This window comes from Electrona antarctica, assembly GCF_951216825.1.
Source record: "Electrona antarctica genome assembly, chromosome: 22".
In the NCBI taxonomy this organism is placed as follows: Eukaryota; Metazoa; Chordata; class Actinopteri; order Myctophiformes; family Myctophidae; genus Electrona; species Electrona antarctica.
The window spans coordinates 18,792,677-18,812,785 of record NC_136805.1 but is presented as its reverse complement, the minus strand read 5'-3'; the positions used below and the strand labels follow the sequence as shown (position 1 = coordinate 18,812,785).

General features: G+C 40.8%; 2 protein-coding genes across 10 annotated transcripts in view; both read right to left on the bottom strand.

The window, feature by feature from the left end:
- Nucleotides 1–590: 590 nt before the first annotated feature.
- tdrkh (tudor and KH domain containing) lies at nucleotides 591–11,884 on the bottom strand. Of its 8 annotated transcripts, none has more exons than XM_079493501.1 (14): nucleotides 11,791–11,884; nucleotides 6,552–6,706; nucleotides 6,382–6,473; nucleotides 5,860–6,061; nucleotides 5,519–5,658; nucleotides 5,061–5,391; nucleotides 4,156–4,325; nucleotides 3,310–3,485; nucleotides 3,141–3,204; nucleotides 2,890–3,051; nucleotides 2,442–2,546; nucleotides 2,222–2,276; nucleotides 1,222–1,290; nucleotides 591–1,119 (listed from the first exon to the last, which is right to left on the bottom strand). In XM_079493501.1, coding segments are annotated over exons 1-13 (1,710 nt in total). In that variant the 5' UTR covers nucleotides 11,793–11,884; the 3' UTR covers nucleotides 591–1,119; nucleotides 1,222–1,234. The 8 variants fall into 8 exon arrangements, with proteins under 8 accessions (XP_079349627.1, XP_079349630.1, XP_079349631.1 ...); XM_079493504.1 differs by lacking the exon at nucleotides 11,791–11,884 and adding an exon at nucleotides 10,504–11,090; XM_079493505.1 differs by lacking the exon at nucleotides 11,791–11,884 and adding an exon at nucleotides 9,587–9,865.
- A 183-nt stretch (nucleotides 11,885–12,067) lies between these two features.
- Nucleotides 12,068–20,109, bottom strand: part of tmem94 (transmembrane protein 94) — a 34,295-nt gene continuing 26,253 nt past the window's right edge. For both annotated transcript variants that reach the window (XM_079493489.1, XM_079493490.1), the window contains exons 28-31: nucleotides 19,426–19,520; nucleotides 19,037–19,130; nucleotides 17,937–18,107; nucleotides 12,068–15,854 (exon numbers count right to left, since the gene is read on the bottom strand). In XM_079493489.1, coding sequence (XP_079349615.1) covers nucleotides 15,782–15,854; nucleotides 17,937–18,107; nucleotides 19,037–19,130; nucleotides 19,426–19,520 — 433 coding nt within the window. In that variant the 3' untranslated portion in view covers nucleotides 12,068–15,781. The remainder of the gene's footprint in view (nucleotides 15,855–17,936; nucleotides 18,108–19,036; nucleotides 19,131–19,425; nucleotides 19,521–20,109) is intronic.

The window sequence follows — 20,109 nt, the reverse complement described above, 5'->3', positions numbered from 1 at the left end:
ACAAAAACATTGGACACCCATCCCTCTGTAAAGTACCATGCCACCATTGTAAACAGAAAGGTGATGTCAAAAGTGAAGATTTGAAATGAATATGACATGATCGATTATATATCATTCTATATATCTGTATTATCTTATTTGGGTGAATGTTGATTTTTTTTACACACAATGTAATACAATACAAATAAAACACATCCATTTGAAATTATACTAAGCATCCCAATGGCAATGGTCATAAATAATATGCATAATGTCTTTATCTAACAAACATCCAAGCAGATCATATTTGTCACTGTTGTGCAGAAAGCTTGTGACTCTATTGTATATTTTAAAACAGACTATATTTCCCTGTAAATTAAAACACAAGTGAGCTTGTAGGGTTGCTATTTTAAAGTGAAAATGTCTGTGTTTGGATTTTTATAAACATTGAGCTTGTATATAAATCGTAACTACCGGCACATTGATAAATTGGAACATAGGTTATTCTTAACATTTCCCAAGGAGATTTCTACCCGACAGTGACGACATGCTATAAAGCTTAACAATTGTATATACACTGTATACAGTGATCTGAAATAAAGACATTGCACTTTATTCTCTTTAACTTTATTTACCAATATACACTTATGGTGTAGTATATAGAGCTTTAGTGTTTTATTCACAACATTTAAGACAGTTAGGCCTTTATTATCATAACTCTGCTGCAGACACATTTCCATATTCAACAAAATCTGAATAGAATGTTCAGCATTAGTTGTTCTAGTAGCATCTGAAGCCTTATAAATGTGTCTTGAAATCTATTCGATTTACAATTTACAAACAAATATAAAAATAAAAACAAAACATAAAAAAATAAAACACCATTGAGCAATGGCCATCTGGTTCCGATCCTCACATCACAGTGCTTTAAACAAATAATACTGGAATTCTGTTCGCGCCTTTCTTCAATTCTCAGAACACAATTACTGTAAGAACAAACTGATAAAGCAGCAATAGGCTGAACAGAACAGCACTAAATATAATCTCTATTAAACATTAAACACATTTGGCTGGAAGAACTGCCTGTTGCACACTTCTTTGAGGGTTCATGTGGTTGTGGGGGATAGTCAGTGCTGGGAGCTGAGGGGAGAAGAGACCTTTATACAGACAAATAGTGGTTCACAAGACCTCCATAATATGTAAATGGATTATGATATTAATCAGAGAGGAGTCTATTAATACCTTAACTTTGGTCTTAGAGCAGGTCATCCTCGATTACATCATCAACACTTCCTGAGATTGAGGCAGCTTCTGAGGTATGAAGAGAAATAATTTAGTGAATGTATGCTCAGACAGTAACCATACAGTACATGCGAGAAATCAAGCAATCAAAAGCATGTATTAATCCCCATTCCCCTTTCTATCCTATCCCCATTCACATTGAAACCACCACAGTGGAAAAATGTCTCACATTAATTGCCAGTGTGCTACCATTGTAGAATCAGAGGAAGTGCATGGAATAAGATATGTCATAGATGATTGTCAGTGTATAATTCAGAATGCTGATATGCATATGTATCCATTATACACTTTGTCCACCAGAGGATGCTGAAAACGCACACCAAAACAAACTTGGGCTGGAACATAATAAGTAGACACACCAAATGCGACTTAGCTATGCACAACTCTAGTAGACTAGACCAGTCAATCTAAGATTTGACCCAAAGGATATTGCATCATGATTGACACAAGAGGTAGGCCTATTCATTATTTTACGTGCAAAAATACAGACCAGTGTGCAAGCTCCTTTGACATTTTATTCTATAAGTCTTGCATCCTGTCATTTCCTTCACTGGGATTTAAGTCTGATTCTCGAATCTAGCATATTGATCGAATCCTGCATTAACCCACATCAACCAGCCTATTGGTCGGGGTCGCCCACAGTCCCCCATACTTGACCACCCTACTTTTTTCCCTCTATCAAATCTGTTCACACAAAATAGCCGCTCTACAAGCTCACAAATCACTGCAAGCGTGTACATCGGCTATTTTAGCTGAATGTTCACCCCCAGAGTAGGGATGTTAGGGTTCATGTGGTTAATAACAGGGCTGATGACGCGGAAGAGAGAACACGCCCACAGCGTCCCCAGTAGGAATCAAACCGGGGACTTTCTAGCTATGAGGCGACAGCGCTACCGACTGCACCACAGTGCCCCCTTAAACATTTTTTTGTTAAACCCACCTGACAAGCTGATGCAGGACAGACTTAGCTCTGATGTGGCTCCCATCACATCATCCTAAGAAAGAACAGGAGATGAGGATGTCTTAAGGCATTAAAGGAGTGACCGAATGTTTTCAGCTGGGGCAGTCTGTCACCATAGGAATCTCAGTCTCTATCTTTACCCATTTTCACAGTCAGTGTACATGAGAGAAAGAATGCAAGCCCATGTTCAGACACTCACCAGCATTCTCTGAAGACAGCCAAGGTTGTCCCCATCAACCGTTCCCATATCCTGGGACCTCACAGCGTGGCCAAGCCGTATGAGCTCCTCACCCAAGTCCACAGCCTAAAAACACACAGAGGATAGAACCCCAAATTACTATGAACAGCAACAATACAAACAGATAATCAGAAACATAAACACAGGGTGTGCCAGTAGCTACCTGGACATTGCACTTATATTATGGGGACCATAACATTATGGGGACCATAACACAATGACCTCGGTTAAGTTTTAGAGACCTGTGCTGCGTGTCCCTCCCCATATCTGTCCCCCGTTCCATCTCTACTATCCCATCTAAATAAAAGCACAAGAAACGTCTTATTACCCTAAAGACCCTCACAAACAAATTAAGTAAACCAGCGGCCACCCAGAGTTGTAATATAACAGGTGTAAACACACAGCAGACCTTGCTCTCATTGTTGTCATAGAGCTTTACGCTGGGCCAGGAGGAGACCTCAGAATGAGAGTAGCTGCATAGTTTGGCCAGCAGGGGTCTCCACTCAGCACAATATGCCAGCCTTTCAAAGTCATCCAGGGCTTCCACAGTCCACACCTCTCCTGGGGAACCGGTTCACAACAAATCATATAGTTTGAATATCTAGATAAGTTATTGATGGGGTGGAGGGGGGCATGCATGCATTTATGTAAATGTATACCTGCTGGATTCACTCCTGCTAAGCTACACTCGATGGCCTGAAACGGTAAACTGAGGAAGTCGCTCCTGAAATGTGAATGCAGAACATTACAAAAAACAAAACATTACAGTAATGAATTGTATCATTACATAATAGTATTGCTTCTGCATCTCCTATAATTGAGCCTTTACCTCATACTGCGGAGGCAGTCTCTGGGTAGATCTCCATTGTCTCCAAAATCCACATAGTACAGATCCACCAAGCCTGAAGGCAGGACCCCTAGAACCCTGGCACGGTTCCATTTGCTTTCTTCTCGATATGGGGCAGCCACAATATCCCCGACCACAATGGACTCAACCCTGTGCTCCTGGAAGACATAAAACCATGGTTCATTGAAATATTCAGCTCAGAATGACCATTAACCATTTATTGCAAAGCTATTGCATTTAGTATGGCGGTGTGGCTCTGCTCATGTGATATCATATCATATCACATTTGATATCTCAGATCATCTGTGCACCGAGACAGCTCTGATAACAACAAACCCCAGAGCAGAGCATAACAAAGACATTACATCAACATAAATCACATTTATAATCACAGAATCACCCATTACAGAACTATTGCCACAGGGAGGAGGCCAGGGAGGTGGAAGAAATTTTAACACTGACATCTGAACAACAGACACACAGAGTAGACTGAGGACAGTGTAGTGACTGCTTAAAAAGAACATCTGATTGAATGTGAGTTAGCTGGCAGCGAATGAGAGTGAGGGGAGTTGACATGGAGAGACATCTGATTTAAAGGAACAGAATGAATTACTGATAGAGAACGAAGGGGAGATTAGATTATAAACCTTCCGTGTCTCAATTAACTTTCACTGCACTGGATTTGTTTAGACACCCATAATAATCCTTATTCTTAAGATTATAAATCTTAAGAACAATGGAACTTGGAAAAGTCAACTCCACTACTGTGTGTGTGTGTGTGTGTGTGTGTGTGTGTGTGTGCAGAATGCACAGGCTGCAAGATTTTGCCTTAGTCAGGTTTCCATTGCTGTAAAAGCGGTTCATCTCTTCGGTCAACTTGTCCAACTGAAGGGAGCGCACTCCAAGGATCTGGATCCAGAAATGATTTGGGTTTTCTGAGGCGGAGACAAAAACTTCCAGGTGCTCATCGGGCTGGAAGCTCAGGTCCGGGCTGGGAACTTGACACAATAAGAGCAAAAATGTGACCTTATAGAAGAATATCTGAGTTTGCGCGCACACACACACACACACACAAAATTAACAGGTTTTAATTTTTTCGTGGAAAGGGACCCCCAACAGTGTGAATTTGTTTCAACTTTCAACTTCACTTTTGGGTTTTAATGCAAAACACGCAGTGTCGGTTGGAAAAAATAATGCTGTGTTTTTCATTTGCCTAAGGACTCAACATTAATATTCTAGTCCACCCGATATTTTCACATTCCTATTGTAAGCTGCAAGCTTCTTCTGCCAACTGGAAAATAGGAACAAAAGGTTAAAGTATATTCTGACAAAATGTCCGCCAACCAAGAGAAAGTACCCATTTATCAGTTTAACTTTTGATAGTGTTCCAGTTCCAATTTTGTCTGCTCATTTCTTTGTCATCACTTCCAATTCCACTTGTTTAATCTGTCTCCTATTTGAGGTGTCTATCCTGATTGGGCAAAATAGATATTCTGAATTGAAAATGCATTTTCTGCTTAATAAAGAGGTGGAGAGACAGAACAAACACTATAGCAACGAGTACTATCCGAATATAGAGCTATTTAACACTTCACTTATCCTACCTTTAAATGTACAGTTCATGGAAAAACTAAATGTGGATAACAGTAATAACAAGTAATCACTATTCAGGAGGAAATAAGCTTTGAAGCACTGTGGCTCTCCAACTTTAACCGTTGAAAGCAGCAACGTACTTTCAAACTTTGACATATCAGACAGTGAATCTGGTGACACGATAGCTTCCTCCTCTTCATTTGTCTCCAGATTTGGGACTATGAGCTCCTTTGCCTCGTCGTCACACATTATTTCAAGTTCTGCGTTGGTGCCTTTGGCCTCAAGGTGCTCCTGTTCCTCTGCTTTGACAGAGTAAGGACCGTTGTTGTTCAAAGTCTGTGGTTTGACCTCCTCCATCTCTGGCATCTGAACCTCAAGGTCCCGGGGTCCCCGCTTGTGGCGGAGGGCAGAGGCTCGAGAGATCATCTTTCTCATTGTCAGGTCTTCCCCGACTTTCTCTAGGATCATCTCCTGAAAATAGATAACATTAATTCCTTCTCAAATGAACAGCAATACGAATGCATTGAAATAGAAGAAATAATCCAAGAAGTCCGGAATTAGCATTACGGCTTCGCTTATTGTAGGAGTTGGGTCTCACCTTGGCCTGTTTGACTTCCTGACGCGTTCCTGTGATTGTTACATTGCCGGTGGCGTCTAGGCTCCGTCCCGTATCCCTGGGACAAATTACTTTGGCCCCGGTGGTCCTTGAGATCAGCTTAACAGACTCCCCCCCACGGCCTGAAACAAGACATAATATGGCAATGTGGCACAAAGACAGACTTTAATTTAATTTACGCTGTAGTAAAAAGTAAATGTCATCACAGTAATGACTTAATTTTATTGGTAGCAACTAGCAGGCTTTATAATGTTGGAACAAGAGGCCTGAAAAAAACGTATAGTCAAGAAATCCAAAAAACAAGTTCATCTTGATTAAGTTACCTATGATCCGTCCAAAGGCTGTTTGAGGTACCTCTAAGGTCTCAGTCGCTGGCTCACAATCTATAGCCAAATTCTCCAACACACAGCTGGCCAGCAGCACCTGTTCAGGGGATCCTTGAAGCACTAGGGACACAGCAGCCTGGGATCCTGGCTCCCCCTGCTCAGAAAGCACCTTTACCTGAGCTCCAGATTTCTGTCTCACCTAAAATGTGTACATGAATTGAGAAAACAGAGTTAGCAACACCTTTTGCCAAATACCGTTTCAAGAAGAGCAGCTTACTGTAATTTAGTCTTACATTCTTTATTCTTTTACACAAAACACATTTGTCAAAAGAGGTCTATGGTGCTTCTGTAATTAATGTATGGGCATGGGAAACTGTTCAAAATAATGGTGAAAATAGTGAATTTAAATGTAAGATCCAAGTACGGGAAACTATAAATAAACCACAAGGGTTATGGAGATAATTTTCTAATGTTTCTATGTTAAACTTATATCCAAGAATTGTTTAGTATTTCACTCACCATATCCATAAATGTGGCTTGACATTTGCAAATATTTCTGTATACTTCAATAGGAATTGTCATCTTAGACTCAGCATCCTTCACCGTTGGAGCTGTCAATGACAAAACAAATAGCTGAATTTAAAGTTTCCTAATGATAACATCAATCTAATGAAGCCAAATAAACTCACAGTTGTCGGTGCTGCCAAGTTGTCTGTATACAATATAGCCCACAGTGGCCCCAACAGAGAGTCCTGCTGCCAGGGCCACCATCTTGCCTGAGCTCAGGGTGCTACTCTCTTTCAGTGCATCCATGACACGATGTGCGGCCAGTGGAAGACTCCACCTAAGGGGAGAAATGCAGAAACTTAACCTTCCACTTGTAATATTTGTCCAATGACCATAGTCATCAACGACATACAGTATGATTTGTGACTAGGGCTGCAACCAACGATACAATTATTTGATTAATCTATAAATTATGGTAATTTAATAGCCTGGTTCCAGCCCATAGACCCACTCAGTCTGACAATCAGGCTAGTCATTTAAGGTAATAAAGTATACAGTTATGGTAAATTCTAATTTCTGAAACTAGACAAAATTGATTAATATCTGCAGTCAAGAGTCAAGACCATACCTGTAGTCTGATATGTAAAAAAGGGGAGCATTCACATCATGGTAACATTGTCCACAACACATATCACAATACAAAATGTGATTGAGATGACTATTCAATTACTAAAATGTGTGGGTACATTCAGCAATGTAAGAATGTAGTGTGTGTATATATTATATATGTGTAAAAGGGCTTTGCGTTGCACTCAGACTGTATCAGTAACCAACCAGCTCATTAATGTGTTGCTGGATTTAGAAGAAACATTTAAGCAATAGCCAGTCAAATCTCATTTCATATAATCATAATGTATCCAATGATTCCAAATGTCAGTCACTAGCATACAAGGGGAGAATCACATACATACACACACAAAATAATTAGACATTTAGTGTAAATACATACAATCCACACACACACAGCGCTATAGTGCCTTTAAAAGTGACAAGCCAAAATCAGGTGACATCAAGCCTGAGTCAGAGTTAGACTGCAGGAGACAACAACCCTGAAGCTGCTGCACACATTAAATACCAGAGTTGGGAAACCTCCAGTCAGTCCATTAAAATGGTATAATACAGGCTGCCTGCAAGAGCACAACCCCAATTCTTTACAGGGCTTTTATCATTGTACCGCTGAAACTATAACTCAGCGAATGACAAGAAAATGAGCTGGAGGTTATCCAACGCTTTGTGAATATTGCCCACTTGGAACCAGGGACCAAGCAGACGGTGACACAACACCACCATGCAAAGGCGTGTCTCACTGGGAGAAGAGGGCTCTGGGGCTGCAGTGGAGAAACCAGTCGGACTTGGACACTTGCATGTCCATCTTGGAAGAGCTGTGACAAAATCATGACCGAGATCTTATTGGATCTAGGTTTTAACTGTTTAAGTAAAACAATGGCAAACATTTCAGCATTCACACAAGATGCCTTAGCAGAATAATCTGTATTCTGTACTACTATTATAATTCATCACAAACCGGAACAACTATTATTCAAACTGAAACGCCTTTTTTGAGCTGTAGGCTTGTAGAGCACCCGCAAGCAGTTTTACTAATGGTTCTCAACGTGTAGTCTGGGTGGAGGGGGTTCCAGGGGGCCCCACCTAAATGTGTTAATATAGCATATATCTAAATCCCGGAGCAGTTGCGCAAAGACCCGCCCGGCAGCACTGTTTAATGCAATGTTTTTGTGTGTTATATGTTTTTTTTGTTGAATTACTCATGACAAAGTTGTATACAGTATGTATATACAGTATGTATATCCATAAAATAAGCAAGCAGCACGCTAGCAGACAATACACTATAGTTCTGTCTTTCAATCATTTTATTGTTGTTATATTTTCACAAACTCATACACAGATACACCGGCTACTTTCTAATGTTTTGATAATTTGCGGATTCGCGACAGATGTATGAATATACATCACATATACATCACGTTAAAAAAAACGTGATGGTGAAGGGTTGTACTTGCATCGTATGTACTGCAGTTTGTCTATGGTCACACAATAATTTAAATTCGATGAACATGGTTTTAAAAAAACGAGGTTACTCAGTGTCACCCGAAAGAGGTCACTCTTTCGTGGGGCACTTATGCAATGCCTTTTATTTGGAGGTTGGAACCATTCTGTCAGGAAAAGGGGTCAGTGGAACATGCCATTAATAGTTGCAAGAAGATGCCAGAAAACAAAGATACGGTGCACGAGTCGAGGAAAGTGGGATTTGAGGACACGACTTTTAATACTACTACTAATGTAGTAGTAGAGAATATTGTCTGTTAAAACCCGGATTAGGAGTACGATTTTTTTTAATGTGCAGTAAGCTCTACATTCTGATAGCAATCATTGCTATAGAGCTTCTGTTCAGTAACAAGGGTGAAGGGTCTCCCTGTCTCTCCAGCTCTTTGGTAAACAATAAATCCATTTTCAGGTCAGGAACCATTGCCACACATCCAGGATAAAGGATAAACTAGTGAAATTGTAGGTGATGACACAAAGAAGAGAGCATGCAAAATTGGAACTGTTACTGTTAATTTGAACTTTTGAAGCTAATAACACTCTCCTCCTGGCTATAATTGCAACCCACATGAAAATGTACTGTATTGTAAGACACGCAAAGAGACCACCGTTACTGAACAAACACTGTCTCTAATCTATAGCAATGCCATAATATAGAGCTTTAACTTTTTAAAGTGTGCGTGTGTTGTTGACGTGTTCTGTGTTGTAAAGTTTATAGGCCCTTAGGCTATGCTCAGGTGTATACATTAGATGGCGGTATGCGTCAAGAATACTACGGTAGAGATAACAACCGCAAGTAAAAATCAAGAAGAATCAGCCAATAATGCGAAAATAGCAGCTGTGGTACACACGGATTCTGTACATTGCCTTTTATATTAATTTTAATGTCCAGTCTATTGCATTTTCTTGTTAATCATTAGCCTACTATATACAGTCGTTCCTGACTGTTGTGCACTATATTTAGTAGTGTCTACAGTGTAGCGTTTCAAATGATTTAGCATTTAGGTACAATTCGTGAGTGTTTTGGTCCCGACCCAGTTACTCACATCACATGTCAGAGGAATGGTGAATATAATGCGCTTTTCGGACGTACCACACCACGACGCAGTTCGCCGCCTTCTGTGCAAGACCACCAACCTGCGTGTTTGTGCCAGAGTCAGAGATCGTCTCTCATCCGCAGTGCTTCAAGCGCAGATGGGCTTCTGCGGTTCCTCTTCGTCTGACCGACTATTACACACGGTTTCGACCCCCGCATAAGTTCCACCGGTGAGCGTCAGAGCGTGTATAGTACTCTGTCTCTGGCTGTATATAACGTAACGTAAATTTTGTACGTTTATGCTATGCACGCATCCGCTATCTGCAGCAGTCCAAGATCCTGACTGAGACGAGTCCGTCCGTGAGGTAGAGTCCGAGCCGAGGATGACGACGACTGCTGATTGATGCAGCCAAAACGAGCCTTATTGAAGCTAGGTACATTCAGATTTCAGACCACTCCACAAGCCTGGCTGGAAACCCTGGAAATGACTGTAACTTGCATACTCTGAGGAGTATGTGCGCTTTGTTTTTGTTTTACACAGGACCTTGCTTAGGGATCTGGAGGCCCTAGGCAAACCCCGGTGTGAGGTCCCTGGGACCCATGGGCCGCATATTTCTTTTGAGGGTTGCAATTAAATAGGCCTACCTACACCTTTATTTCGTGTTTCCTACATTTGAACAAATTCATGAGTTAATGTTTCCCCGAGATTTTGAACCTGAAGGTGTAGGCCTATAGGGGAAGAGCCTCCTCCCCTATAGGCCTACACCTTCAGGTTCAAAATGCAGCATCAAATAGATTGGAGCTCTGTATATTTATTAATGAATTCTCATGGGGCCCCGTGACTCATTGAGGCCCCATGTTGGATTGTTTTAGGCTCATGTTATTGGTAGGATTATTGGTAGGATGGCTCAGCCTCAGGGTAGAAGACAGAGTACAGGGCTACATGATACACTACACCTCATTGATATGCATACCTGTAAAATGATTGTGTAGACTACTGTTAATCATCACCGGGTGGAAACTGGAAATGTACATAGCCCTGTAAGGCTGTACCTTTCCAGCCGGTAGCAATTAACAATGTTAATTCAACAGTAGGCGTACCTGAATCTGACTGCAATGGGTTTAAATTGGGGACAGGTGCGCAAGTGAGAAAGCCACACATCAAACAGTGGCATCCATCGCCATGTAGTTTCGATGTCCATTGTGAATGTGTGATTTGTTTTGAAAGAAACGATTATTAACAAATCCATATTAGAACTGAAGGGGAATGTGGACATTGTTTTATTAGGGGAATGTGGACATTGTTTTATTATGCACGTGCCTGATTAAAGTTGACCCAATTTGCCCCTGGTTAAAGTCACTAGTAGCCTGCAGGGAGGACTTGTTGAATCAGTGTGAGTGTGTGTATAAGGGTTTTTCTTCTCCTCGTGTTGTACTCATGGACATATCCTATTGATAATTATGTATTTTTTATTTCAATATTTGCGCTGCCATTTGTGTGTATGCATATGGTGGGAAAATATGTGAAAATACTTCTGTCAAATAAGAAAATCAATAAAAAAGAGGCTATGTGTAGGCCTACATATTATTTACCCAGTTTGTTTCTTACATAGTTTTGTTTGACACTTTGATAATGTAAAACGTATGTTTTGTCATACCAAAGCTCATTTGAATTGTATGATGATTAACAATTGAGCCATTTAACTATTCCCCATATGTGCTCCAGTAGCTCTGCATTACTAAAGCTATGGACCAGAGCTAGTGCTCCAGTAAAACTTCTGGGAACTCATTGCTCTAGGTGCTGTGGATGGCAATGTGGCACTGGCATGGCATCAATACCAGTACCGGCAGTACCAATGAAGTCTTAAATAATCAGTAATTACTAATTAATCTTAAACCACAATGATTGGTGTAAATGATTTGAGAGTTCTGCAGCTTGCCTGTGATTGCAGACCGCATGTGGGTGAATTAATCTGAATATGTAAATAAACTCCGTAGTTGTGTTACTGGATGAGTGCTATTTTCGTTGTAATAGGACAAAAACAAACCAATAATAGAATCCTCATAGTCTCCAAACGACTACAAACTATCATGTGCTAACAACCCAGCTAACGCTGGTTACGGATGTAGAGAATGATCCAACGCTCCCATAACACCATGACAGTCGATACAACACGGACATTGATTGTAATATTGGTCTAATATTGAATATTTAACGCCAGAATTATAAATTCTGGCGTATTATTTCTAAAAAGACTTACATGTAATGATGTAGACCTTTTCTCTTTCGACCGCTGTGTGTCTTCCACGGAACAGAACGCCCCCTTTGCAAACCACGCACCAAGGGTACCTCGTTCACAACACCAGCTGTGATTGGCTAGAAAGGACCCTTCCTCCTTTCTTATCCAATCAGATTAGTTCAATCGTGCGTATTTGGCGGAAGTAGTGATACCTTCTCACCAATCAGTGCGGTGATACCCAGAGCCCACCATAGACATAACATCACAGCACAAAGTCATATAAATGACACTAGTCATATAAATAAAAAATACATTTATTAACATGACGTAATCAATGATACACAAACAAAATTAGGCAAAAACCTGAAATAATTTTACAGACATCTTAAAAAAATACAAAATATACCCTTATGTATCTTGTGAACAACCAAATAGTCTAGTCAACTGACAGGGTGGTTCTGCTTTGAGCATAATGCATGGCATGGATGTTATCAAAATGTCTGTAATCAACCGCACGCCACTGACTGACGTGAAGAACTGTCTTGAGTCACATTTACATAGTGATGCGAGGAAAAACTCTGCAGTTAGTACACTCAACTGAATCCAATTCACAGTGTGCAGCGACCAAACTATAATACAACAGTAAAATAATGTATAACATTGAGCAAGACTGAGCATCCATTATTTATTTTTCATGCAGCATAGACTGAATGCTAGTGATGTCAAATTAACCAAAATATAAAATGGGGCTAACAGAAATGAGTCAATGTATAGATCTGTTAAAAATGATCTTAAATGGCATCAGTTAACCAGCTATCTTTTTGAGTGGTGCAAACCACTCCAATAACCAGCTTTGTCTGTATCTATGTATGTGTGTACGTGGCCCCACGTACAGGTGAGCATGGTTGCTATGGTTAGTGTGTGACGTCACTGCACCACTCAGTTCACACGGGTGTGATTTTTTTTTCTTCCACCAGCTCAGTTTTAGTGCCTTTGACCATGACCAATTAGTGTTCTTATATCACGTTCTCAACCATTTATCCCTTAGCTGTGTACACAGATATGAATGTGCACGCTTACGAGAGCACACTATCAAGAAGGTGATTAAGAAGGGTACAAGCAATAGAAGAGGTTAATATCAGACCCATGTTTTGTGCCACCTTGGGTTCGGGGCGGCTGGTGATCAGTTAGCATTCGTGCAAAGAGGGTTCAGCGATATATCTCAAATCACATGGTTGCCAAGCTGTGGGTGACAACGTAAACCAATTCGTATGGCAGTACTTGGTGACATGCAATGAAAGTACAACAGAGAAGTTTCATTGCGGAGACCATGGATGCTACAGACATTGGCTGAACATGGTTACCATATGAATAAATAGACCTAAACATTGTCTAAATAAACTGAGTGGAAAGCTGCAGGCTAGGTAGGATATTTGGATCTGTTTCACCAGCTTTGTGTAACGTAGTGCTCTGATCAGCGCTACTAGATATTCAGTCAATTAAGCAGCCTGAAAATCTAGATGTGAAGGCCACATAGCGGCCTAAACATCTAATACTACACATGACAATCACAAGTGTGTGTAGCTTGTAGTTTAATGAGATATTATAGTTTAATTTATACTTCGTCGCACATTCCTAGCTCAACACAAATAGGATATTTTCTACTGACTCACTTTTGCCAAGTTAAAATGTTAAGTTAAAATTAGCTCAACATTTGTAGTAAGGACCACTTGTAGTTTTAGATGTGTATGCTGTGCAGCACTTTTTAAATGTGCTGTACAAATCAAATTGACTTAAGTCTGAAGCCGTTCCGCTAGATCACAATTAGTTGTGAACTTGTGACATAGCTGACGAATCCTTGATAAAAAATAGTTTATTCTAGAATTCCTGCGTGTTTACCCATTGAGTTGGAATAGTTTAGAGGTGAAAAGGGTAGGCAGACAGGCTGAAAGAGAAGGCAATTGAATGATATGAAGCACCTTTCAGGAGACTGTGATAATGTACAATACCACAGATGGAACCAAATCTTTTCAGTACAATTTTCGCTACAGTATTCTACTAAAGCCTTGCTAGGATCACTCTACTAGCAGTTTAAATAATTCTCACTATTAAAGAATCTATTTTTTATAGCACAAGATTTTCAGTGGCATTCCTGCAAATTCTTTAGATACGTTTATAAAAATGTGATCAATTCCACTTAATCCTTAACATCAAATTAAAATTAATCTTACTTCCTAATTGTGTTACAGCATAAAAGACCTTGGCTTTGCTCAGGAGTTAGTTTGTGTGTGGACGGGCTGAGGTTAAAATAAAAAAAGGGATATTTAATGGAGTGAATATTAACTGCATTATGGCAGAAGGAGAAGGGCTGAATTACAAAAGTCGTTGGTGCAGGACAAGGCGAGTACAAATGTTAGAAAGAAAGCCTGCTCAGCTTACGAAAACTAAAACATTTCGACCAAAGCAGAGTAGTGATGCAATTGGGGAAAGTATGTAAAACAGGTCCTTTCTGGATTAAGAGTAATTCTAACAATGTTGACTGTTCTACCACAGTAGTGAGATCGTTTGTACTAATACCTTGTATACACTAAGATGTTCTTCATATATGTTCTATTTGTATATTGGTTTAATGGGAGCTATTGCAAAAAGCAGTCGCTTTCTCTGTATTAGTAGTATAAAGTGTTTCCTGATTTACATACTTTTCCCTATTGCACCACTACTCTGGTCACGTGATGCGATAACGTCAGATAAGGGGTCCTGGGTGCTGGGTCACTGTAATCATCACCTGACGAAGACCAAATTGTTTGGTCGAAACATTAGTTACAGAGCATTAAGCCGTTTGGTGGATTTTTTTCTTTTTGAATTAGAAAATGGCCTTCCCTGCAGCTCATAAATGCTTCTTTGTAACTGGTATCAAGCTGCCTGAAAGGCAAGAGGTAGCTTCACACCCTTTGCTATATGTAGCTACGTGCATGTCAGGCCGATAACAAACTTCATTCTTACACACATAGTGTATTCAACAATATCTGCCTATCTTTTGCTGCCAGACCTGCATGGTGGCCATTCATATACAGTAGGTCTGTTAAATGATGCCTGCTTGTCGCTCTAAAAAAGAAAAGAAAAATAGAAAAGTGCACTCCTCAGAGTGCACTCCTTGGAGTTGCACCATTAGCCAAGGAATCAAGGAGAAAAGATTTTGATTGTACGACCTGCGGTTGAAAAGTTATAGATCAAAATGTGAATCAGCCTGTTATAGCACCATCATTAGGCCGATTTGAATGTGAAAAGTTTTACACCGATCGGTCTAACAGTGCCAAAGATTAGCTGTTCACAGACACACACGTGGACAGACAAAGGTGAAAACAGAGTCCGGCCATCCAGCCTGGCGGACACCAAAAACATGTCAGTCTAACATCGGTCCTCTGAAGTCTAATGTGGCTGTTTAACGACTAACCACTACAGCTAGAATTCCTCAAGAGGACCACAAGACTTAATGGAACCAAGATTAACCAAATTCTGGCCAAAGTGAAGTAGCTAGGAAAATTCCTCCTTTGAGAAGTTATTTCCAAGACAAATGGTGAAGCAGAGGATGAGTAGGACCATGCAAGGTGTTCATCTCGGGTGACAAACCCAAAGGGGGAGAATAAAGGTGAAAGAGCATAACCTCTTCAAAAACATTCCTCATGCCTTTAAAACAAACTTATATTCATAAAATAAATATGTACATCTTTTTGGGCTCCTTTCTATTTAAAAAGAGATAAATTAATATGATAAAATATAATCGATAATTTCAATAAAATAGAAACTGAGAATCTCAAATATTTGCATCATGAAAGCCCTACTGAACTACTCCACCAAACAGTGGCTGCAGTGCTCTTGAGTTGAAATAGGTCAAGTGCCTTTGAAAGTCATGGATAGTGATTGTTAGAGGTGAATTCACCGTTCCCCCTTTTCCAGGACGCCTATTGGTTCCCAGTATAGTCACATGATTCTGTTCCTTGCAAGAAACCAATCAGAATGGAGAGTTCATTCCCAACTTGGTTTCAAACTGGAGCTTCTGCCTCTTCTGGTAGCGAACCCTCACTCTGTATTGGAGAGAGGAGAAAAACTATTTTACTAAAACACCTTATACAAGATGATAAGCCCATTGCCTTGAACTTGGGCACTGAATACAGAAAAGACAAATGAAGGTGGTAGAAAGATGACTACAATATATGAACAGACACATTTCCTTTTTCTCTCGCTTGCCGAGTAGCAGTAGTAGTATTACAGTGCTAATTTCTGTATATGACTAACTATACAGATGTACAAATAGATTATAATACAGGTAACAAGAAAAATCACACATGATTTATGACCTTATTTGCTTGACCCAGTGGTGAAACAATCATCTACCTAAGCATATTGATATACATTTAATGATTATACGATGAACTACTTTATCAGAGACTGTGCACAATGATGAGATGCATGCTCTGTTCCTGTTCATTTCTGTTCTTATCCTTGTTTACATATCTTCTAGGCACGTCATGTGTCCACTGTCCAATACTGCATATATTTCTCTTTGTCTGTATTAAACTTTAGAATGTGTCATGCAATACGGCCTGGTCATGCAATAATCGCCATACTGGCTGTGTACCAACCCATTTCTATGTAGGCTGATTGAAAAGGATAGAATGATAGATATGTGTGTATGGGGCCAGAGCAGCAGTCATACGAGCAGTGGTGAGCGCACTTCATGGCTTCCGCACACTGGCAAAACCTTTTTTTGGTTGGCCTCTCCTTCTGCACATACTCCTTGTGTTTCGCGCATGCGTGCTGCCGTTCACTTCCTTGTTTACGGCTCCAAAAGATTAGCTCGTAACTCCTAATCTAGGGAGCTCTCCATGGTTTTGACCAAAGGGACAATTTGTTCCGTCTTCATTTCTGACTTCAGCATGCATCTCGTTTGGAATATTAACGCTTCTGGAGAGACTTTAGAATGACCAGCATGAGGTAAGACTGGAAGATTATGCCTCCCGTTTTTGGAGGGGGAACGGAAGGGAGGGGCTTTTCAGAGTAAAATTTGCCATATCTGCTGGCACTCTAGCACCTTTATTTTGAAGAATTCCCCGGCTAAAAAAAGTGTTAATATGACTGTCTATTTAACAATGACTAATATGTTAATATGTGCTGTTCTGTAGGTATTTCGGTTCAGAAGCCATGGTTTGTAGTTGCCCCCCCCCCCCCCTACCATATAACAATGTATAAAACCAAAACAGCTCAGCTCACATTTTGCATATATTGAACACAGTAAAGTAGCTGTAGAGGGGTGAGGGACAGGCTGAGAGGCAGGGTGGAGGAGTCCGCCTACATTCCCTCTCGTTGGCTCCAACCACTGCCAATCTAAAGGCACACACCTGGCCCCATTCTGATATCAAGGTAGTAAGAGTTTGTGGCAGTGTGTGTTCAGACCTGAGACCGAGCAGGAGCTCTCTACAGACAGAGGACGTAGGTCGCATTCACACCTCTAATTTGGTAGACTGACTTGATCGCATCTTTTTTGTATATTTAATTTGCTGCGTTTGCCTTCATCCACAGCAATTGGAAACGCAGCAGGGACCTTTATCAATTCAATTCATAAACTTCAGAGTGAAATCTATGGTGTTAAAACTATACTCTGAGTAATAGTTAGGACGTCACGTAAAATTAGAGTAACGTGCATGCAGTGTGTCGTCAGGCCGTTGGGTACTGGACCTCTCTCTCTCTATGGACACACTGTTATTTTGGGCATGGAGGCACATCGCTGAGCACACTGAGCACAGACAGCAGTGCAAAATGAATCCGACCTCCAACGTTTACAAGTTTATCAAGATGAAGAAAGTCCCTAGGCTACTCCCCACACAGTGACAGCACTCCATGTTTACACACAGTAGACAGAATATTCTGTAGGCTACACTGCAGTGTTTTTATGCGTTTCCTTATAAGCAACTGATTAATGAACTCGTGACTCATCCTCATATTTCGTAGAAACACACACATTCTGACAGTAAAGCGAAACCAATGTTTTTTGGCGAAGTAGAATGCAGTTCTTTGATGCACATTAGGATTCAAATGAGGCTTCACACCTGCCAAACGAAGCACACTTTCCGAATCACAAATCTAATCAAGAATACATTCTTTCTTACCGTATCTCATTGAGCTTAACTAGTTCATTGACCAACACCACCAGTAGTGTGGACAGTGACACCAGCAGCCAGGCCTGCAAGGGAATGTCCCCCATGTTAAAGGTCATGCGGCTGTTCTGGTCACGCCATAAGTGGTAATCCACCGTAGCCTGGATCACCTGACCAAACAAACTGGACAAGAGAAAATATACTTTCAATAAACATGGCCTGAAAGATGAGAGCAGGAATATGTGAGATGCATAAAGAGAGAATGCTCCCTAGCCTGCCGTTGGCGTTCAAAATATAGATTACAAAAAAATAAAAATAGATAATGGTGCACATTCAAGGTTGTACAACAGTTACATTATGTTGTCCCCTTCAGTTACATTGGACATCTATGTCACTACTGTGTGTGTGTGTGTCTGTGTGTCAATTATAATTAAAATTGTTAAATTATTTAAATTGACAGTTAACTTGCGGTATTTAGACCTGAGGCCAATTCTAAAATCCCTGACCCAAGTTTTCTGAAAGAAATTATTAAAAAATTACCAAAAATGTATGTTGAATTATACTCTATACTGCACATAGCAACACTACCCCAAAAGGGGTTCCCGCCTTTCCTTAATGAAAGGTATAGTTATATATAGGGTTCCTGGTCTAAATGGGTTAGTATCAGTGACAGAAATATTATTTTAATGATCACTTTTTCCACAGCGGACTGCATGTTTCCACTATCACACGATTAGTTTTTTAACCATGTCTAAATTCATCAGCTAGCTTGTTAAATGCTTTGGATCTGATTAAAAAAAAAAAAAAGCAAAGCACTGCACCATCTTAGTTTTGTTGTTTTTCTGCTTCGACTGGTGACACAAAACGGCACTAAACATAGATCTAAAACAATAGTAAACATCAGTCATATGCTCCATGCGCTGATGATTCTGCAATTCATTTCTTATGTGCCAATTATGGTTTCTCAAAAGATTGGAGTGGTTTCTAAGACATAATCAAAACGTGTCCCTATGGGGAAATGAATGGTGATTAAACCTTTTTTTTACACAACCAGCAGATGGCGTAGGTCTACTCTTTCACTACCTATACAGTAGAGACAGATGATGACTTACACCACAGGTACAGTGAGGCACCACCACGTGTTGCTGAAGGGACTCTTCTTCCAGAGGGGCTGAGAGCGGTGCACATAGCTCAGGGAGAGCACCACTGGAACATCAGCACAGAAATAGAAATAGACAGGGACAGGTTTTAAAGGAAAAGAAAAAGAGTTTGTCCATTCTTTAATCTGAATCCTGTTCTATTGTGAGGAGAAAATCTGATATAAAACTTCCCAATTCATTCGGTGTCAAAAAGGCGCTGAGAATACTTGCCACGTCCTTCTCACAATAGAGCAATAGGATTTGGGTAAAAACAAAAAAGAGCAGTTGGCCCATTACAAATGTCTTTACTGTCAGAATGTGTGTGTGTGTGTGTGTGTGTGTGTGCGTGAGAGAGCTCCTACCTATGTGCAAGGCCAGGAAACCCGCCATGACCTTCTGAGTAAGCAACAGACCATTGGAAAGTTGACTGAACCACTTAGGGGCGTCTGCAGATGAGCTGCATTAAAAAAAACACACATGGAATAGTCAGAACGAAAAAATACATCGCATGGATGCACCTGGGACGTATCCTCAGTGATGTATCCCAAGGTCATTGGGGTTTCGGGTCTCGCGGACATCATAGCCCTCACTCAGGTGACCCAGCCGGGGCGATCAAGTCCCGACTTACGTCCCAGTAGCTACCCTCGATCAGACCCGGTCGAGGGTAGATCCGGAACTACTCTGCCGGGACTGGGAGGCACAATTCTGGCATGTGGAGGGACTAGGCTCTGTGGGTTGACTCCTGTCCGGGCCCCTCCTACGTCTCACCAGGTCCACTCCTGCTCTCACCAGGAGTACAGCCAGGACCTGCGCGTTGCACCAGTCTCCCAGCACCAGACACTTCATTCAGGAGTGGTGGATTCTTGAGCCGCAATGGTTCTGCAGGCTCCACCTGGGCAACGGTGGTACCGCAGGCTCCACTTGCAGCTCGAATGGCCCTCCTAAAGGCCTCACCGAAGTCATAGTATTCATTCATTGAACACTTTCACAGTGGCATCCCAAAATGTATAACAGATCTACAAGTTCACACATGCAGATTGGCTATT